This window comes from Microcaecilia unicolor, chromosome 2, assembly GCF_901765095.1.
Source record: "Microcaecilia unicolor chromosome 2, aMicUni1.1, whole genome shotgun sequence".
Classification (NCBI taxonomy): domain Eukaryota; kingdom Metazoa; phylum Chordata; class Amphibia; order Gymnophiona; family Siphonopidae; genus Microcaecilia; species Microcaecilia unicolor.
The window spans coordinates 523681848-523704392 of record NC_044032.1 but is presented as its reverse complement, the minus strand read 5'-3'; the positions used below and the strand labels follow the sequence as shown (position 1 = coordinate 523704392).

The following is a 22545-nucleotide window of genomic DNA, read 5'->3' as shown; positions in this document are numbered from 1 at the left end:
GCATTTACCTATGGTGACTCCCTCCTGTTGGGATCAAAAGAAACAAACAACTGGGCAGACTATGTGAAGGTCTTCGTCCATTCCATGTAAAAGACCAATGTTCTCTTGCAGTCCAAGATATGCAAGCTGCTTTCGCCAGGGTGGGCATGGGGACCGGGAAAAAAATGTTGGCAAGACAATCAGCTGGTTCAGATGGAACTCCGACACCACTTTTGGCAGGTACTTAGGGTGCGTGCGGAGAACTACTCTGTTGTGATGAAACTTAGTATAAGGTGTATGCACTACTAAAGCCTGAAGCTCACTGACCCATTAGATTGTAAGCTCCTTGGAGCAGGGGCTGTCCTTTTTGTTAATCTGTACAGCGCTGCGTAACCCTAGTAGCGCTCTAGAAATGTTAAGTAGTAGTAGTAGTATGAGCTGAAGTAACAGCTACCAAGAAAATGACCTTCCAGGTCAAGTACTTCAGATGGCAGGAATTCAGTGGCTCAAAAGGAGCTTTCATCAGTTGGGTGAGAACGAGTTGAGATCCCATGACACTGCTGGAGGTTTGACAGGGGACTTTAACAAAAGCAAACCTCTCATGAAGCAAACAATTAAAGACTGTCCAGAGATGGGCCTACCTTCTACACGTTGATGATACGCACTAATTGCACTAAGGTGAACCCTTACGGAGTAGGTCTTGAGACCAGACTCTGATAAGTATAGAAGGTATTCAATCTGGGTCTGTGTAGGACAAGAAAGGGGATCTAAGGCCTTGCTGTCACACCAGACTGCAAACTGTAAAAAAACGCCTAAAAAAGAACATAGAAAATAATAACTGTGGGAGTTAGCAAATGGCCTAGCCATTCGAGATTATGTGAAACCATAAATAGCCTCATCAAGGCCACTTCATTTCTAACTAATGCTATATCACATTCAATACATCGGTTCTATAGCTGATCTCTTCCCTTTCTCTTATAAACATAATTTAAAAAGGTCTTCACTTATCTTTTTAAGAAACTCTCTGCATCTCTTGTTATTACTAAAAATGCTGTCATTACTTAAAATGCTAATTTCTAACTTCTGTGCCTTTATTTTTCCTTTATGCTCAGTTCTACTAGCTATGTAAGCTGACCACAGCAAATGTTAAGAGTAAATACCTAATAAAGTTTACTGAAGGCCAAGGTTAGAGGAGCAGAGGGAACATAAAGGAGAATGACAAAGTGTTGATTAGATTGTAAGCTCCACAGGGTAGGAACTACTTCTTATGTTTGACTGAATAACACCACATACATATTCCATATTTGCAGCTCCAATAGATAATCAAAATTCTCATTTTAACCTCAACTGCAAAAACCTACTTTAGACTTCCTCAACCACGGCCTTGCTTTCTCAGCTCAAAGCCCCTTATTTATTTTGTTGCCTTTTGTCTACCTGTCTTTATTAGATCCTAAGTTCTAAACAGTAGGGACTATCCATTATGTGTGTCTTGTGCACTGCTGCAGCCATCTGGTATGTCCTATACAAATGATAATCAATAATCTAAAGGAAATCTCCTTCTAATTCTCTTAACAAAATAATAAATTCAAGTATGGAGGAGATATATGAAAAACTACATCAGCTTGATTTTCTGACCAAAAAATATACATTAAATAGATTAAAGGAGATGTTGCCTCAAGAAGCCCCCGGCTCTATTGTATATGGAGCTCGTGAGGGCTGGACCGCTTCATCATTGGCAACACCCCCACATATATAAAGCAGCCTGTACCCAACATATGTTTTTATTCTTTTTTTCATATAAATTTTTAGCATATGATGGGCAATCGTAAAGTTAATACGTATCAGCTACTTAGCTTTTACATGGTCCAATCCTTCTTTAGTTAGTTAGTTAGTTACATGCTGGACGCGACCAAGACCAACAATGGCCAGCGTTTCGTCGCCTGCGTCAGGGTCAGATGGTCTGCGTCTAACTAAAAAGGAAAAACACAAATGTTATAGTATTGGAACCTTCATACAACACTGCATTACTTATTTCTCTTCCAATATTCTTTACTCAACCACCTCAGCTGAAGGATCCAACATTTCCAACGGACCAACTTAAAATAAAGATGGCTTCACACATTTAAAGGTTTTGTTACGTCAGACGCCAATGGTTAGCTAGACCAATCAGCTTGTGTTCTTCACCCTACCTTCTAACTACGCGGAACACAATTTTTCAAAAAGCTATTGATGAATAATCTGAGCACTCTAAATGAAAAAGTATGTTTCAAATAATGTTACCAACTGTACATAATGTTTCTAATTTAGGAAAGAATATCTCCAATTAGAAAAAATGCCCCCATTCAATTTTTGCATTCAGACCCATAGGGGTTAATGAATTCAAACGGTATATCCACTTTTGTTCACATTGGAATAAGATCCTCTTTCTGTCAACCCCAATGCGGATTCGGGATGCTTCTATTTGTTGTAAAACAAAACATCTTAGTTCAGCAAAGGAGTGTTGTGCTGTATTGCAATGAAGTACCAGAGGTGTAATCATTCTTTGTGTGTTTAACACACTGCGGTGCTCAATCAATCGGACATAAAGAGTCCTTGACGTTTGTCCCACATACAGTAAACCACATGGGCAAACTAAACAATAGACGACATGGTCAGATTTGCAATTAGTGTTCACTCTCAAGTCAAATTCTCGAAAGGATTTTGGATGGATGAAGGTCTTTTTCTCTAGCATTATCTCACACATACAGCATGAACCACATTTTTTATGCCCTACAAAAATAGGGAGCACATCTCCATTAAAAGGTAATACCGACGGGCACAATAATTCCTTCAAGTTCTTAGATCTGCTGTAGGCAAAACGAATTCTCTTATTAGTGAATACTGGAAGGGTCTGTAATATGCCCCAATGATTACTAAGGATTTTACTAACTCTGTATGCATCTTTATCAAAGCGTAAAACACAAGTGATAAAGTCTTCTTCATCACTAGATCTCTCATTGTTGTCATTCGGGCATAGTAATGTCTCTCGATGGTTAAATTTTGCTCTTCGGTATGCTTGTCTCACGATATTCTTCGGGTAGCCCCTTCGATGCAAACGCTTGCTGAGTGTTCTTGCTTGTACTTGGAAGTCTAAAGTTTCTGAGCATAAGCGACGATATCTCAGCATCTGAGAAAAGGGGAGACTATCCTTGAGACACCTTGGGTGACAGCTTGTATATTGTAACAAGCTGTTGACATCAGTCTCCTTCCGGTATATTGTGGTGACGAAGGACGTTTCAGCTTTACTGATTTGCACATCCAGATAGCTGATGGTGTGTACTTCATGATGTCCTGTGAATTTAATCATGGGATGGCATTGATTTAGAAACTCAATAAACAGTTCTAAAGTATGTGTATCAGCCTCCCAGACAAAAAATATATCATCAATAAATCTACACCACATCTTAATGTGGGACCAGAAAGTGCAGGTGTATACAAATTTCTCCTCAAAGAATGACATAAATAAGTTAGCCACTGAAGGTGCTAGAGTAGCACCCATCGCTACACCCGAAATCTGCTGGAAAATCTTTTGATCAAATTGAAAATAATTTCTCTTCATAGCCAGTGTAGCTAATTTCAATATGAAGGACGTGAGCGCCGTTCCATGTTTCTCCAGTAGTGACAATTCTATCACTTCCAAAGCCTCGTCTTGAGGGATAGATGTATAAAGTGCAACCACATCAAGGGTTACTAGCAAAGTATCCTCTAAGTCTTTATTCCACATGCTTAACTTCTGCATAAAATGCGTCGAGTCTTTTATATATGATTTAACTGCAGGAACTAGTGGACGCAGAAAGGTATCTATATAAATAGAGAGAGGTTCCAGCAACGAACACTTCCCTGAAACGATCGGGCGTCCAGGTGGATTGCATAAGGTCTTGTGTACTTTAGGTAGCGTATAGAAAACAGGTATATGAGGGGTATTTGAATTGAGAAATTGAAATTCTTTCTGAGTAATCAAATTATTTGCATAAGCAGCACCAGTCAATTGGAAGATGACAGTCTTTAACATCTCCGTGGGGTCACTGTCCAAAAGTATATAGTCATTCGTGTTATTTAATTGCCTATATACTTCATGTTCATAGGCAGAACGATCTTGTAGCACCACCGCACATCCCTTATCTGCCCGTCGTATTACTAATTGGGTATTATTCTTTAAATGGTTTAAAGCTTTCCATTCTTCTTTAGACAGATTAAAATTACGACGGCTAGTTGTTTCCTCAACACTCTCAAGGTCTTGTAAAACAACTCGACGAAAGATGGAAAGGGCAGGGTCCGGTGGGGCTGGAGGACACCAAGTCGATTTTAATTTGACTCTCGATGTGTCCACCGCATTACTTCTGGACTCAGTTAGCTGTGAGAAGTGGACTCTCAAGTGCAATTTACGTAGAAATTTTTCCAGATCAACTCTACATTGGAAGGAATCATGGCAATGAGTGGGAACAAAAGAGAGGCCTTTAGACAATAAAGATAATTCAGTAGTTGAAAGGGAATATTTGGACAAATTGATCACTATACATCCTTCTTCTTCCAAATTATGATCATTGATTAATTCCCTTGTTGGTATTGATCTCCTCTCCGCATTCCTCTCCGGCCTCGCCGGCTTCTGCTTCCGTGTCCTCTTCCTCTTCTCCCTCTGGAATCTCCTAAAAAAGGCTGTCCATCGGAGCCAGAGGAGCTCATATCCGAAAGTTCGCTCTCTTCACCACCAAAGGGAGGGGGAGCCTCTTGTCTATCCTTTTGTTGTAACCAAGGATATACGCGATTCTTACCATAATCCTCTTCATCTCTACGCAATTTTTTGATCTTAGATTCTTGAAGAGACCTCCGAAATGAATCAATCTTAGCCTTTAGTTCCTCGTGTTGTTTAGAGAAAACATCCGCTGTACATTGAGTTTTTAACGTCTCTAGGGTCGTTCCAATCTCCTCTTTGATTAAAACCGCTGTCGATGTAGTCTTATTGATAATCAACACCATAAGGTCTAAGGAACACACAAAGAATGATTACACCTCTGGTACTTCATTGCAATACAGCACAACACTCCTTTGCTGAACTAAGATGTTTTGTTTTACAACAAATAGAAGCATCCCGAATCCGCATTGGGGTTGACAGAAAGAGGATCTTATTCCAATGTGAACAAAAGTGGATATACCGTTTGAATTCATTAACCCCTATGGGTCTGAATGCAAAAATTGAATGGGGGCATTTTTTCTAATTGGAGATATTCTTTCCTAAATTAGAAACATTATGTACAGTTGGTAACATTATTTGAAACATACTTTTTCATTTAGAGTGCTCAGATTATTCATCAATAGCTTTTTGAAAAATTGTGTTCCGCGTAGTTAGAAGGTAGGGTGAAGAACACAAGCTGATTGGTCTAGCTAACCATTGGCGTCTGACGTAACAAAACCTTTAAATGTGTGAAGCCATCTTTATTTTAAGTTGGTCCGTTGGAAATGTTGGATCCTTCAGCTGAGGTGGTTGAGTAAAGAATATTGGAAGAGAAATAAGTAATGCAGTGTTGTATGAAGGTTCCAATACTATAACATTTGTGTTTTTCCTTTTTAGTTAGACGCAGACCATCTGACCCTGACGCAGGCGACGAAACGCTGGCCATTGTTGGTCTTGGTCGCGTCCAGCATGTAACTAACTAACTAACTAAAGAAGGATTGGACCATGTAAAGCTAAGTAGCTGATACGTATTAACTTTACGATTGCCCATCATATGCTAAAAATTTATATGAAAAAAAGAATAAAAACATATGTTGGGTACAGGCTGCTTTATATATGTGGGGGTGTTGCCAATGATGAAGCGGTCCAGCCCTCACGAGCTCCATATACAATAGAGCCGGGGGCTTCTTGAGGCAACATCTCCTTTAATCTATTTAATGTATATTTTTTGGTCAGAAAATCAAGCTGATGTAGTTTTTCATATATCTCCTCCATACTTGAATCTATACAAATGATAAACATTTATACAGAACTGCAATTAACAGCAGTAGCAGTAGAACACAGGTGTGTAAATGCCTGTTAGTTTTATGGCTTGAGGGGAAACAAAGGGACGAGCTCAATTTTGGTCTGGTTTATTTATTTTCTCAAAATTATCTTGCATCTCATAAGTGCTTTAGGCAGGTTTAGCTGATATAAATGTGAGGAAGTGGTAGCCTAATACAAACAGGTCAGGTTAGTACAATAAAACTTCACTATTTTTCAAGTAGGGACTACTTTCTCAACACAACTTCCATTTAAGGAACAGGACCAGTTTTATTTATTTATTTATTGCACTTGTATCCCACATTTTCCCACCTATTTGCAGGCTCAATGTGGCTTACAAAGACCTGTTATGGCAACGCCATTCCAGGGTAAAAGATACAGCTGGTGTTACAAAAAGATTAAGGTTAACATAAAAGAACTAAGCAACAGTTATAGAAAGAAGACTTCCGAATAAGGGTGGAGTGTTATAATTAAGCTAAGGATTCTCGTGGTAGGCCTTATTGAAGAGATAGTTTTCATGATTTGCGAAAGTTAGTTAATTCGTTAATTATTTTCAAGTTAGTTGGTAATGCATTCCACAGCTGTGTGCTCATGTAGGAAAAGCAGTTTGGCATTTTGGACAAGGGGGAGGCCCCCCTGTAATATTAGAGCTGGTTCAGCTGTTCAGGGGCACTTATGAGCACCTCATAACTAAATGATGTCTACATTAGTCAAAAAGGGCAGGGATTTACACACAAAGGATAGGCAAAAGTAGTAAATCAAACAAATATAGTTAAAAGTGTATAATTTATTGCTACAGTAAAACAAAATAAAGCCCTAAATGGTCATATTTCAGTATCACATCTTAATCAGGGGTTAAATAATTACTTATAATCTTCCCTTTCAAAGACTAAAATGAACAGGGTTGTACCTTGTCTTATTTCCTTTAAGAACAGTCATAAGCTCATCAGGAGGGATATGTGCTGCAATTCATTAATTTGTTCTGAAGATGCATGATCAGCAATGTAAACAATTGATTTTGATTTTATACAAAGAAGCAGTTTCTTTTTTCAAAAAATAAAACAAGATACTACATCATTCACTTTAGTCTTTTAAAGGGGAGATTTTAAGTAATTTTTAACCCCCTGATGGTGTGATTCCAAAAATGGGGTAGGGTTTTATTTTTGTTTTCTTCTGGGTTTTTTTTTAAGCTTTTCAGATTTTCAAATCAAACATAGTTTGAAAAATATAATAAGCTAAAATACAGAAAATATCTCCCAAATTCATTTCATAAAATATTTTTAAACATCTATGCCAAATTTTATTTTGTGATCCGCTTTGATTAAAGCGGAATATACATAAACATAAATAAATGATAGCCCACCAAAGGGAGGAATCCAATAAATATGTCAGGGGAAGATACAAGGAAAAGATAAAAAGAAAATAAGAAAAGGAAACCCTACCCATAATTTCAAATCCCAGAATTGAAGTCCATAGTTAAACCTTTACACAATGTGCCTGTAATCTAGGGGAAAAAAACCTCAACTGGAAGGATTCATAGGTAATAATATCCAAACAAATTTATATAGAAACCTAAGCTGAAAATGTGGTGAAAGAGGTAGAAATTCTGGCTGCATTGACAAAAATTCAACTTTCATTCCCTGGGTAACACTATACATATCAGGAAACAATTGAACCTTCACTTCCAGAAATGAAAGATTGGGAGTTCTATAATGGAGCTGTAGCAATGAAAGACACCAAAAGGGTCTACATTCAGGGACAATGGGGCTCATTTCAGCACTTAGACTTACAAAGTTCCATAGGTTACTACATAACTTTGTAAGTCTAAGTGCTTTGAAAATACACCTCAATATCATCAGATCTTTCCAAAACCTCAATCAAATTCAAAATGCCCACAGCTGATTCCGAAGACACTGGATGGTAAAATCATGTTCTTACCTGATAATTTTATTTCCTTTAGCTGCAGCAGATGAATCCATCAACTGGTGGGTTGTATCCATCTACCAGTAGGTGAAGATAGAGATCACTGACTTCAGTGAGTAGCATTGGACTACCAGCCCCTCTGTACGTTAGTATGTCTCATCACAAAGCAAGAATAGTTCCGTACAAACAGGAAAAAACCTTCCTCACCAGAAGGAAAACTTCAACAGAACAAAAGTATTATAAATTGTAAATACAACACTGTCCAATCGTTGATATTCATGTCTTAACTGCAAAAAACAAACAAAGCAGCCAGAACAACAAACTGACAGATTGAATAGACTCGAAAAACGCAATGGCAATCTAGGGAGGGATGCTGGATTCATCTGCTGCAGCTAAAGGAAAGAAAATTATCAGGTAAGAACATAATTTTACCTTCCTTAGTGCAGGCAGCAGATGAATCCATCAACTGGTGGGATGTACCAAAGCAGTCTTTAAACAGGGAGAGAACCCGTCGCCCCTCTAGTCAAGACCGCCGAACCGAATGAAGCACCAGATCTGGCCGCCACGTCCACTCTATAATGCTTGGAAAAGGAGTGAACGGAGGCCCAACTAGCACCCGACAAATCTTTTGCAAGGACAAAACTGAAGACTCCGCCCACGAGGCAGATTGCGCCCTAGTGGAATGGGCACGCAAAGATTCCGGCGCGACTCACCCAGCCAACAAATACGCTGAGGAAATAGCCTCTAAGCCACCTAGCAATGGTGGGTTTAGAAGCAGCTTGCCCACGCCGGGAACCAGAAAGAAGCACAAATAAATGGTCTGTGAGACGGAAGTCATTCGTCATTGCCAAACAGCGGAGGAGAACACGACGTACATCCAAAAGATGAAGAGTCCGAAAAGTCCCGGGAAAATCCTCTTCCTGAAAATAAGGAAGAAAAAGCGGCTGATTAAGATGAAAAGTTGAGATGACCTTCAGTGAAAAAGAAGGAACAGTTTGCAACATGACCCCCGCTTCCGAGAACTGCAAAAAAGGATCTCAACAAGTAAGTGCTTGAATCTCAGAGATTCTACACGCTGAAGCTATAGCCACCAAAAACACAGTCTTCAGGGTGATATCTTTTTCCGAAGCCTCAAGTAAAGGCTCAAAAGGAGAAGTCTGCAATGCCCTAAGAACCAGATTAAGATTCCAAGGCAGACAGGGTCGCCTAAAAGGCGGACGGAGATGAAGCACCCCCCGCAAAAACCGAACTATGTCCGGATGAGCTGCCAAAGGGGATTCGGACACTCGACCCCGAAAGCATGCTAGGGCTGCTACCTGAACCTGAAGAGAGTTATAGGCCAAACCCCTCTGCAAGCCGTCCTGAAGAAAATCCAACAGCTGAGCCACCGAAGCCTGAAAAGGAGACCACTCGCGGGCTTTACACCAAGCCACAAACGTGCAGTCGAAGTAGACCGCTTACGAGCCTGCAAAAGAGTAGCTATAACAACATCAGAAAAGCCCGTTTTCCTCAAACGTGACCTCTCAATAGCCAGGCCGCAAGACCAAAGTGGGAGGGATCCTCCATGTTTACTGGGCCCTGATGAAGGAGATCGGCTAGAATTGGCAGCCGAAAGGGCGACGCCACTAGAAGGCGCACCAGATCCGCATAACATGGCCGTCGAGGCCAATCTGGAGCCACCAGAATGACTCGACCCGGATGTCGAGCGATCCTGAGGAGAACCCGCCCTATCAAGGGCCAGGGAGGAAACACATAAAGCAGAACATTATCGGCCACAGTTGAATAAGAGCATCTAGTCCTGCCGGCTTTGACTCTTTTCTTCTGCTGAAGAAAACGGGCACCTTGGCGTTTCTTTGGTTTGCCATGAGATCTTTTGCTGGACTTCCCCACTTCTGACAGATCAAGAGAAACACCTCATCTGACAACTCCCATTCGGCCGGATCCAGAGTGCTTCGACTGAGAAAATCCGCTTGGACATTGTTGATACCCGCAATGAATGCTGCCGACAGGGATTCCAGATGAACTTCTGCCCACCAAAGGAGGCGACCCGCTTCTGTTGCCAGGGCTGAACTCCGAGTGCCACCCTGACGATTGATATAAGCCACCGCCACCATGTTGTCCGAAAACACGTGAACCTCATTTCCCTCCAATAGAGACTGAAACTGAAGGAAGGCATTGAACACAGCCCTGAGCTCGAGCCAATTGATCGGCCAACTGGCTTCAGTCGCAGACCAAACTCCTTGGGCATACCATTGAAGACAAAGAGCTCCCCAACCCAACAGGCTGGCGTCCATGACAAGAACTATCCACTGTGGAATTGCAAGAGAAATTCCTCTCCACAAGTGGGGGCCGTGAAGCCACCAAGACAGGCTGCACTTCGCCGCATCGACCCAAGGAAGTCTTTGCTGATAATCCTGAGAGATCGGAGACCATCTGCATAGAAGAGATGACTGAAGTGGCCTCATGTACGCTCTGACCCAAGGAAAAACCTCCAAGGTCGCTGCCATGGAACCTAGGACTTGTACATAATCCCAGGCTTGAGGGCTGGACACCTGACGAAGATTGGAAATCTGAGTCTGGAGCTTGAGTACACGTTCCCCTGGAAGAAAAACTTGTCCCCACGCCGTGTCGAATCGAACTCCCAGGTAAACTAACTGCTGAGACAGAACCAGATGACTCTTAGTTAACTTCACCACCCAGCCCAACGACTGTAACAAACAAAGGACTCGGTCGGTAGCCCGACGGCTCTCTAGAGCCGAATCCACCCGAATCAACCAGTCGTCGAGGTAGGGATGAACCCTGACCCCTTCCTTCCTCAGAAACACAGCAACCGCAACCATGACCTTGGAGAATGTCCGAGGAGCTGTAGCCAGACCAAAGGGGAGCACCCGAAATTGGAAATGACACCCCAACAAGGCAAAACGTAGGAAACGCTGATGCTGCTGCCAAATGGGAATATGAAGATAAGCCTCCTTCAGATCTAGAGCTGTGAGGAACTCTCCTGGCTGAACCACAGCCACCATGGACCGCAAAGTCTCCATGACAAAAGGCCAAACTCTCAGGAACTGATTTACCTTGCAGAGATTGAGGATGGGACGAAAGGAACCTCCTTTTCGAGGCACCACAAAATAAATGGATTAGCGGCCCTTCTGGATTTCGGTAGGAGGGACAGGAACCACTGCCCCAAGCTCCATGAGAGACCAAACAGTAGTCTCGACAGCTACCCTCTTGGCGGGAGAGGCACAGTGGGATTCCAAAAAGGCATCGCCGATAGGCGAAGAAAACTCTAGCTTGTACCCTTTCTCTGATTATGTCCAGCACCCACTGGTCTGAAGTAACGTTGGCCCACTCTTCGTAAAAAAGGGTCAGCAGACCACCAATCTCGGAAAACAGAAGAGTGGACCAGCGCCCCATCATTGCGAAGCACGTCCTGAAGCCCCAGGTCGAGAGACGGGGGCTGCAGAACGTTTATCATTCCAAAAGGAACCTCGCTGCTGAAAACGATTGCACTGAAAATTAGGAGAAGAGCGTCCCAGCCAATAACGCCGCGCTTCACAGAAGCAAGGATGAGAAAAAGAAGACGTGGAAGTCCTCTGCATTGGCAAAGCCCTGTCTTCTGGAAGGCGTTGTCCTCTAGAGTCACCTAAATCCTTAACAATCCTTTCTAAGTCTTCTCCAAAGAGAAGCTTGCCTCGGAAAGGAAGACGAATGAGTCTCTGCTTAGATGGCAAATCTGCCGCCCAATGGTGCAACCACAACAAACGGCAAGAAGAAACTGAAAGGGCCATCAGCTTTGCAGAAGAGTGAAATAGATCATAAAGAGCATCAGCCAAGTAAGCTAACCCTGATTCCAAGAAAGTAGAAACAGACTCTAAACGCAAGCCTTCATCCAGTTCCTGCTCCTGTGTCTGATGAAGCCAACTAAGACATGCTCTGGCAGAATAGGAACTACAGATAGATGCCTGTAGAGCCAAGGCTGAAACTTCAAAAGAACACTTCAGAGAAGCCTCAAGGCGACGATCCTGCATGTCTTTGAGCGCTACTCCACCTACCACAGGAAGAGTAGTCTTTTTGGTAACAGCCATTACCAAGGCATCCACTGTAAGGAGACTATACTTGTCCGCTTGATCCGAAACCACCGGAGAAAGGAGAGACATGGCCTTAACAACCTTAAAAGAACCCTCGGAATCAGACCACTGAGCCGAAATCAGCTCTTGAATAGCCTCATGCACAGGGAAAACCTTAGAAGGCTTTCTAGTACTGGTCATCTTAAGATTGACCGAGGAAACCGGAGGCTCTGTATCAGAAATATCCAAAGCTGCCAACGCATTAGAAATCAAGGAAGGAAGCTCTTCCTTGTGGAAAACCCGCACCGCAGTAGGGCCATCCGGCTCTTCCTGCTTGAGATCCCCTTCCTCAAATTCATTAGCCCTATGTTATGACCCGGTAGTGGTGAGCCCCTGTGCCCCGACTGAGCACGGCAGAGATGGAGTGACACCACAATCGGTCAAGCAGCCAGACAACCCCTAGCTTCACCTGGGAAGCGACCACTGTTCACCGGGAGTTGAGCCCCCAGCTGCAGGCGGCCACCAGGACTTCAGGAACCGGCGGGGTTGCACAGCCGTTGACCAGGATAGCAGGAAACAGACACTGTCCAGAACCAGTACACCAACAGGCAAAGAAATAGTCAAATCAGTCCAGAGTCAAGGCAGGCAGCAAACAAGCGAAATACGAGATAACTAGCCAAGGTCTGCTACACAGGAAAAACAGGAACAGAAGGAAGTCGGTGAACAGCACTCCGACAGCAACTCCTCAGAACAAATGAGGCCGAAGCAATGAAGGCCTGGAGGCAGTGCTTTAAATAGTGAGGAAATCTGAGCAAACCACACTCAGGTGAAGCCAACATGGCTGCCCCCATAGGAGATCCTCCCAAGACCAAATATGGAGTTCCTTCCTGATCTTGTTTATACAAGATGGCCGCCCCCTCCTGAGCTAGCCAAGATGGCCGCTGCCTGTGCTCTAAGCCGGATGACGGCTGCCAGACTTGGGAAACTGAAACCGACCCATCCTGGAGAAACATCAAAAAGCCGGCTAGCTCTGCCGGACCGCACCTTGCCGGAGAATCAGACGCGCAGGCCTGGAATCAGGTGAGGAACATAACACCCTAGAAGGGGGAAGAGAATCCCCTGAGCGGGCAGCTAAAGAAGGTAAGGGAGACCCGTGCCCCAAAGAAGTGTCCTCAGAAAAAGAGGAAATTCTCCTTCTTTTAAGAGAATCAGACTCAGAGGAGAGAATCTGCTCCACTTCTGGCATAGTAGAAGTCAAAGGCTGCAAAAGTCTCCGGGCCTGCTGAGAAGGAGCCTTCTTTAAGAGAAAAGCCTGGTGCAATGAAAGAATAAACTCCGGGGAAAAAGGAACCTCAGAGTCCCCAGACACCAAAGGAGATTTCCCCGACAGGCGAATTGACAGGGAAGACACACAGTCCGAAACCGCCGCAGGCAAAGGCTCTGAAACCGCCATCAGCTGACTGGCGGGAGCCGACTCGGGGGAAGGTAAAATGGCACGCAACGGAGCACCCACAGCGCGGGAAAACGCTGAATCCTCGAGCAGAGCCGGCAAAAGTTTAGCGCAGCCCGCTACACACACTCCCGCTGCGGATCTCTTCTTACTGCAGCGGGAGCAACGCTTAACTCCGCGGCCATAGCCCATGTTCCCCGCTGGGAAGAAACAAATTATACTACTCACCCCACCGCTGAAACGGACCAAACAAACCTCCCAGCAACAGCGAGCCTGAATTCCTGCTGTCACTCTGAAACTGGTTGAAATTTTGCTTCTTGATTAGAACAGACAAGCTGAAGCAGAAATCCTGAAGCTGTTTCTGTATATTTCCTTCTTTTTTTTTTTTTTAATCTGGTGAGGAAGGACACAGCTATCAGGCAGGGAGGCTGAAGGGAACAGAGGGTGAGGCAGGGACCCCTGAGGAAATATGCCCCTAAGGATGGCACAATAGCCAAACGCCCCTACACTCAACTGGCTAGCCCAAAACTAGCCCAGGAGTCCCAAGGAGCTGAATCCAGGAGCTGGTTTAGGATATGTCCATCACCTGCTGGAGATAGAGATATACTAACGTACAGAGGGGCTGGTAGTCCAATGCTACTCACTGAAGTCAGTGATCTCTATCTCCGCCTGCTGGTAGATGGATACAACCCACCAGTTGATGGATTCATCTGCTGCCTGCGCTAAGGAAGTACTTGCTCTCCCCAAGGAATGGTGATAGAAGTTGGAAAGTAATAAACCTTTCGTAATGAAAGAAGCCTAGTCTCTGAATAACTCAATGCTTCATGTAAAATCTGTAAAACAGGACTTTAGAAGAAGCAATAAAAGAAGCTTAGGAACATTCAATAATCCTAGATTCAAATGTTAAGTATAGTTATTAAACATTTCTGATTTTCTAAGTCATCAATTTGTCCTTAATCATCACAGCCTCAGTTACCTTAAGCTGTTCCACAGATGACGGCAATTCTTCCTGTATGGTATTCTGACTTACTCTGTTTGTTCCACTTTACAAATCTAACATAACTTATGCAAAGAGTAACAATGACCAAATTAACTCATTATATTACAGCCATGTATATTCCACAGTTAACTTCTCGGTTCTATGTGGATTACACTTTTCGAGAGGCTGGACGATAACCAGGAACAAACCGTGCTAAAAGCAAATACAATCACTCAGAATCTAACAAAGCTACAATACTAAAAACAATTTAATAGCTGTCAGTTTCAACAAGTGCCCGATGACACAGTGACTCCAACTCCTCCTCTTGTCTTCGAGCCACGGTCCACATTTGACTCTCTCTGAAGTTCAGACCTACCAAGCTGTTTGCAAGATTGCCTTTGGTTGGTATCAGTATGATTAATGAGATTTCCAAACACAACCATGCACAGGCCAGTTGATAAGCCTCACCCTCAGCCACTTAGATAGGCTGCACTTCCACAGTAAAGTCACACAACTCAGCAACACTGGTTCCCTGAGGTACTGAAGGGACCTCTGGACCATGTGGGCTCAACAATACTTTGCTGCCAAATACTTCCTCACTTTGGTAGATATGGGCTAACCCAACATGGCAAGTAAAGCACAGTTGATTATTTATTTATTGCACTTGTATCCCACATTTTCCCATCTATTTGCAGGCTCAATGTGGCTTACAAAGACCTGTTATGGCAACGCCATTCCAGGGTAAAAGATACAGCTGTTGTTACAAAAAGATTAAGGTTAACATAAAAGAACTAAGCAACAGTTATAGAAAGAAGACTTCCGAATAAGGGTGGAGTGTTATAATTAAGCTAAGGATTCTCGTGGTAGGCCTTATTGAAGAGATAGGTTTTCATGATTTGTGAAAGTTAGTTATTTCGTTAATTATTTTCAAGTTAGTTGGTAATGCATTCCACAGCTGTGTGCTCATGTAGGAAAAGCTGGACGCATGTGTTAGCTTGTACTTTAATCCTTTACAGCTGGGGAAGTGCAGATTAAGAAACGTGCGGGCAGATCTTTTAGCATTTCTGGGAGGTAGGTCCACGAGGTCTAGCATGTAAGCCGGGGCATCTCCGTAAATGATTTTATGCACCATCGTGCAGATCTTGAACGTGATACGTTCTTTAAGTGGGAGCCAATGTAGTTTCTCTCTTAGGGGTTCTGCACTTTCATATTTTGTTTTTCCAAATATGAGTCTAGCTGCAGTATTCTGGGCTGTTTGAAGTTTCTTGACAATTTGTTCTTTGCAGCCAGCGTAGAGTGCATTGCAATAGTCTAGGTGACTTAGTACCATTGACTGTACTAGGTTGCGAAAAGTAGATCTTGGGAAGAAAGGTTTTACTCTTTTGAGTTTCCACATGGAGTAGAACATCTTCTTAGTTATATTCTTCACGTGGTTTTCGAGTGTGAGATTTCGATCAATGGTGACTCCAAGAATTTTCAGAGTATTTGAGAAGGGGAGTGAATAGTTTGGTGTGGTTATAGTGGTGAAATTACTTGTATTGTGTTGTGAGGTAAGTATAAGACATTGTGTTTTTTTCTGCATTAAGTTTTAGCTGAAATGCATCCGCCCAGGAGTGCATGATTTGGAAGCTCTGGTTGATAGCATTGGTGATTTCCTTTAGATCATGTTTGAACGGGATGTAGACCTTGACATCATCTGCATAAATGTAAGAATTGAGGTTTTGATTGGCTAGCAGCTTGGCTAAGGGTATCATCATTAGGTTGAAGAGGGTTGGTGAGAGGGGGGATCCTTGGGGGACTCCACATTCAGGTGTCCATGGGGCTGATATGGCCGCGTTGGCTGTTACTTGGTATGATCTTGTGGTCAGGAATCCTCTAAACCAGTTAAGAACATTCCCTCCAACTCCAAAGTACTCTAGGATATGTAGTAATATTCCATGGTTGACCATGTCGAAGGCACTGGACATGTCGAATTGTAAGAGAAGTATGTTGTTGCCAGTTACAATTGTTTGTTTGAATTTATTCATTAAAGTCACTAGTACTGTTTCAGTGCTGTGGTTCGACCAAAATCCTGATTGAGACTCGTAAAGAATTATTGATTTAGGTAATTAGTGAGCTGTTTAATCACTACACCTTCCATAAGTTTGGTTATCAGAAGAATAGATGCTACTGGACGATAGTTGGTTAAGTCATTTGTATTTTTCTTTGTGTCTTTAGGTAAAGGCGTAAGTAGAATGTTTCCTTTATCCTTTGTGAATAGACCATTTTGTAGCATGTAGTTCAGGTGCCTCGTGAGGTCTGTTTTGAATTGTTGGGGGGCAGATCTTATAAGGTTAGTAGGGCAGATGTCTAATTTGCATTGGGACTTGGCGTATCTTCCAAGCGATTGAGAGATGTTATCGATCGAGAGTGTGTCAAAGTTGGTCCATGATCGGTCTGCTGGATGTTCCCCAGGTATTGGATCTAAACATTCAAGGAGGTTTACATAATCAGTAGTGTTGATAGGTATCATGAGTCGCAGCTTTATAATTTTCTCTTTGAAGTAGTTCGCAAGCTTGTGTGCTGATGGGGTGTCTGTGTTGTCAGAAGTGACCGGTGTGGTGTTTAATAGTTTATTTACGAGCTGGAAGAGTTTATGTGTATCCTTGTAGTCTGGTCTGATTTTAGTTTTATAGTATGATCTTTTAGTTTGTCTGATGGTGTATTTATATTTTCTTTGTAGTTGTTTCCAGTCGTTGAGAGCTGAGTCGTCTTTTTTCTCATTCCATGCTTATTCTAATCTTCTGACTTGTGTTTTTAATTCTTTCAATTCTTCAGTAAACCATGGGATTGAGTTTTTTCTGTGTGAGGTTCTGGTTTGAAGTGGTGCTATGTTGTCTAGTATGGTTCTGCATCTGTTGTCCCATTCATGAAGAAATTGGTATGAGTCTGTTGGTGTTGTCCATTTGTTGTTACAGAATTGTTGCCAGAATATTAGCGTGTCAATTTTGCCTCTTGCGGTGTAGGTTAATTGTTCTTTATGTTGTGAATCTTTTGTTCGCCAGTGAAGGGAAAAGTTTGCTTTGTAGTGATCGGACCATGGTATAGCTGTCTATTATCGCTTGCTGAGCACTAGGGTAGACTGCTGCAGGGAAGTGTGTCTGCAAAGTGTCCCCTTGTGCTTAGGTATAGAATGACAAAAGCAAGCAAGATACTAGAGCTCAGCTTCTAACGTCCTTCTCATCTGCCATCTTGGAAACCCTCTTCATTTTGTTTTACTGTATAATAAATTATGCATTTTTAACTACACCATTGGATTTACCACTTTTCCTTACTAAATGAAGTCTGTTCTTCCACAAACTAGTTGTCCAACAAATTCTCACACTACAACAAAAATTTCTAATCCCCACCCACCCTCACACACATTTTATTTCTCAAAACACATTCTTCATCAACCTTATCCCATCCAGTTTCAATCCCCACCCACCATCCTTCCCATTTCTTCAAATCTGTTCTCTCCGTGTTTTTTTATTCAGTATAAAAATACAAATCTAACATGTAATAATATTAAGATACAATTTAAGTACTAGAATTAATGATGATCAAAATAACATCCTCAGTGGCTGATGACATGCAAACCTAACCCCTACACACTGAATATATGGAGGCATATTTTCAAAGCACTTAGTCTTCCAAAGTTCCATAGAAACCTATGGAACTTTGGAAGGTGAGTGCTTTAAAAATATGCATCATGCTGTATTAAAAAAAAAATCATCAAAGAAATAATTGACTAAAAAAAACCTGTTTTTTAGACAGGGTGAAGTCAGTCAAGAGACCCATCCTGTTTTTTACAGATCAGTTACATTCTCTTGATAACGCCAAGATGGAGAAACGTGGCTCCACGTCGGGAATAGAGACAGATATTTTAACCTCATGACACTAGAGCACAAGGGTGACGGTCCGGAACCAACCCGATGAAAGTAAATAACAACAGGCAACCAGCAAACCTCATACAGATAAGTGATTCATTTCATCATTGAACAATTCATAGCCGAGTTATGAGACTCAGGTGGTAGGCGGGACTGGTGCTATGATGGAGGGTTGCTACGGGCCAAATCCATTTTTTATGGAATAAAGGCACTTGAGCAAATTCTGAGCACTGCATAATAAAAAATACAAAAATTGTGTTACCACAAACTCACAGAGATATTCTGGTGGAATTGGTAGCAGTAATTAATCACACCAGTTGGAACTGTATAGAACCTAAAGTTTAGAATAAAAAAAAAAAACTAACCCAAAAGCTGAGAACTGAGACATCTTCAGTTTTCTACAAAATCCCCCTTTGTTTAACATTCAACTTTACCCTTGCTCTAAGATTAAGTTAATTTGGTCATCTTTTATGAAGATTTAAAAAACTGTATATTATCAAAGTTATTCCAAGGAAAGTTAGCATAACTGATGTTTTATAAATTTTATACCACAAATCAGCAAGTTTATTTTTCTTTTAAAAAGTAAAGTTTCTTTGCCACCTACAAATACATTCTGTAAATGCTTTTTAATTTTCTAGAAATGCTAGTCAATTATGTCTCAGTTGTCTAGATTGAATGCTTTCAGTTAACTCATGAAACTTTTCTATTTTCCCAAAATACTAACAGCAGGATTTTTATTCTGTTATCCTTATAATGTAAATTTTATAATTCAGTATTTTATCTATCTAAGTTTTTGTACCTGGGGCAATAGAGGTGAATCACCCAAGGTCACAGGGAGCTGTAGTGGGAATTGAACCCAGGCTGCCAGGATCAAAGCCTGCTGCACTAAACATTAGGCCACTCCTCCCTCTAGACGTTGAACCACTATATAGTTATTTCTATAACATCCCCAAAATTACCTTTTCCCCTTTTTTTTTTTTGTTACATTTGTACCCCGCGCTTTCCCACTCATGGCAGGCTCAATGCGGCTTACATGGGGCAATGGAGGGTTAAGTGACTTGCCCAGAGTCACAAGGAGCTCCCTGTGCCTGAGGTGGGAATCGAACTCAGTTCGCAGTAAGTGGCTATATTAAAGTGTGATTCTACAAAGACAAAGTTACATGTATTTTTCTATTACCTAAGAACATTGAGAGTAAAAAAATGTTGAGCTACTGAAAACTCTCCTTTACATCTGCACACATTTCAACTTGTGGTGCAGTATCTTTAAATGAAAAGATTTACACACGTCAAAGTAAATTCTGTAGTAAATGATGAACAGGTCACAGCTTACCTTGTGAGGCGTTTGGGTTGAGGTCGCTCCCCAAACTTTCTGTAAACAAATGAAAGTCAAAGGTTTACATAATCAGAAATCAAATATTCACATTTCCATATTATTTCAAAATTAAAATGTCAGTCATAAAATACAGTGAAAATAGACAAGAAAAATCAAAAACAATACAGAAAAAGAACAACGGGACAAGTTTCCTTTACCAAAAGCTTTTCATCATTTAAATTCACTCTATACATACTATTCAAATCATGATTAAAATACAAAACACATTGCAAAGGTAGACAGAATCTTTTTGTGTTATACAGGTTTTCCCCAAACATTTATCATCATTAATTTTTCCAAGATAAAACATAAGAAAATGATCCATGAAAAAATACATATCCTATATCCTGTAAAAGAGAAAAGTCATTTTTATTTTATATATATGCAGGGTACATGTGACTTCCAGCAAATGAGATGAAGAGCATTATGCAAAGATTATAAATTCTCTCTATCTACGCATAATACTGTTCATCTCACTTGGTGGAAGTCTCACCTACCCTGCATATTAACCCATAGACCTCTCTTTATACATTTTACTTCTTTACTCTCAAAATTATTTTCCAGTTTGCACTGGTACCAAGCACAGAAAAACTACATTCATTAACAATTTTTTCAGAATCTACCATTTCACAAGAGCCAGCAACACCCATTACCATCTCAATGTAAAAATAAAGCCCAGCAAAGCTTAGCAGCACTGCAGTTTTACATATCAAAAGTAACAGACAGCTTAAGTTAGCTCATTGAAGAATTGACTTAATTTTGACTTCAAACATAAGTAGTGTGGGTATGTGTTCTTTCCAAAACTGGTCTGCAGACCTCAGGAGAGAAAGAGTGATGAACCAAGTGATATGAAGACTACTTGTGAAAGAACTGAAAGATTATAAAATGAGAGAACTGTTCATACCTGTAAAGACTTTTTGCAGAGTCATATATCCACCAATCCATAACACCTCTTGCATTAGTTCAACCTCACAACATATTCAGATGGTCACATTTCATAGTAACATAACATAGTAGATGACGGCAGAAAAAGACCTGCATGGTCCATCCAGTCTGCCCAACAAGATAAACTCATATGTGTATACCTTACCTTGATTTGTACCTGCCTTTTTCAGGGCACAGACCGTACAAGTCTGCCCAGCAGTATTTCCCGCCTCCCAACCACCAGTCCCGCCTCCCATCACCGGCTCTGGCACAGACCGTAAAAGTCTGCCCTCCACTATCCTCGCCTCCCAACCACCAACCTCTCTTCCCCCACCTGCTCCGCCACCCAATTTCGGCTAAGCTTCTGAAGATCCATTCCTACTGCACAGGATTCCTTTATGCATATCCCACGCATGTTTGAATTCCGTTACCGTTTTCATCTCCACCCCCTCTCGCGGGAGGGCATTCCAAGCATCCACCACCCTCTCTGTGAAAAAATACTTCCTGACATCTTTCCTGAGACTGCCCCCCTTCAATCTCATTTCATGTCCTCTCGTTCTACCGCCTTCCCATCTCCGGAAAAGATTTGTTTGCGGATTAATACCTTTCAAGTATTTGAACGTCTGTATCATATCACCCCTGTTCCTCCTTTCCTCCAGGATATACATGTTCAGGTCAGCAAGTATCTCCACATACGTCTTGGAACGCAAATCCCATACCATTCTCGCAGCTTTTCTTTGCACCACTTCCATTTTTTTAACATCCTTCGCAAGGTACAGCCTCCAAAACTGAACACAATACTCCAGGTGGAGCCTCACCAACGACTTGTACAGGGGCATCAACACTTCCTTTCTTCTGCTGATCACACCTCTCTCTATACAGCCTAGCAACCTTCTTGCTACAGCCCCCGCCTTGTCACACTGTTTCGTCGCCTTCAGATCCTCAGATACTATCACCCCAAGATCCCTCTCCCCCTCAGTACCTATCAGACTCTCATCGCCTAACACATACGTCTCTCGTGGGTTTCTACTCCCAAAACATATTCTGCAGCAACATTTCCAGCAAGATCAGAACGAGTATTTTCTCTCTCTTAACAGAAAAGTATGTAAAAAAAAATGTAAAAAGTATTCAAAAATGTTTGGCCACACAGGAAAAATGAAAGGAAAACCCAATTTCTTGCTTACGTCTCACTTCCAACCTGTTAAGGAAGCACACATCACAAACACTAGGACAAAAAAAAAAAAAGAAGAAAGCGTATAAAACACAATCAGGCATAGCATTCATTAATGTCATCTTGGTACCTTACATCTAGGCTAAAAGCCCACCTTTTTGATGCAGCTTTCAACTCCTAACCCTTATTTTATCATCCTCACTTTAATATTCCCTTATCTCTTGTTTGTCCTGTTTGTCTGTCCTAATTAGATAGTAAGCCCTGTTGAGCAGGGACTGTCTCCTCATGTTCAAGTGTACAACGCTGCGTACGTCTAGTAGCGCTTTAGAAATGATAAGTAGTAGTAGTAAGTAGTACCCCCAAACTCTCTCAGAAGGCATCTAGGGGTATGTTTACTAAGATGCATTAGCGTTTCTAACACACCTTTAAATTTAAGGCACATTAAACACTAACGTGCCTATACATTTGTATGGGCGCATTAGCGTTTAACACAGGTAAACCATTTACACGAGTTAAAAAACGCTAACGCACCCATAGTGCAGCTTAGTAAACACAGGCGCAAGTATAATACAACTGCCTTATTCTTTGTATAAATTAGAAATCCTAAGGAAAATGATAAAAAAATCCAACCTTGCCTCAACCACTTAACCAGGATGGATGGATGGATGGATAGACAGACAGACAGACAGATAGAATCCAAACAAAAAAAAGGTGACATGGGATGCTACACTGGAGAAA

The 22545-nt window shown here is 41.8% G+C and overlaps 1 protein-coding gene across 3 annotated transcripts in view; it reads right to left on the bottom strand.

Annotated features, from left to right (window-relative positions):
• Positions 1–22545, bottom strand: part of RBPJ (recombination signal binding protein for immunoglobulin kappa J region) — a 415590-nt gene that overhangs the window by 239528 nt on the left and 153517 nt on the right. For all 3 annotated transcript variants that reach the window (XM_030191260.1, XM_030191259.1, XM_030191261.1), the window contains one exon: positions 19671–19709. In XM_030191260.1, the coding sequence (XP_030047120.1) occupies positions 19671–19709 (39 nt within the window). The remainder of the gene's footprint in view (positions 1–19670; positions 19710–22545) is intronic.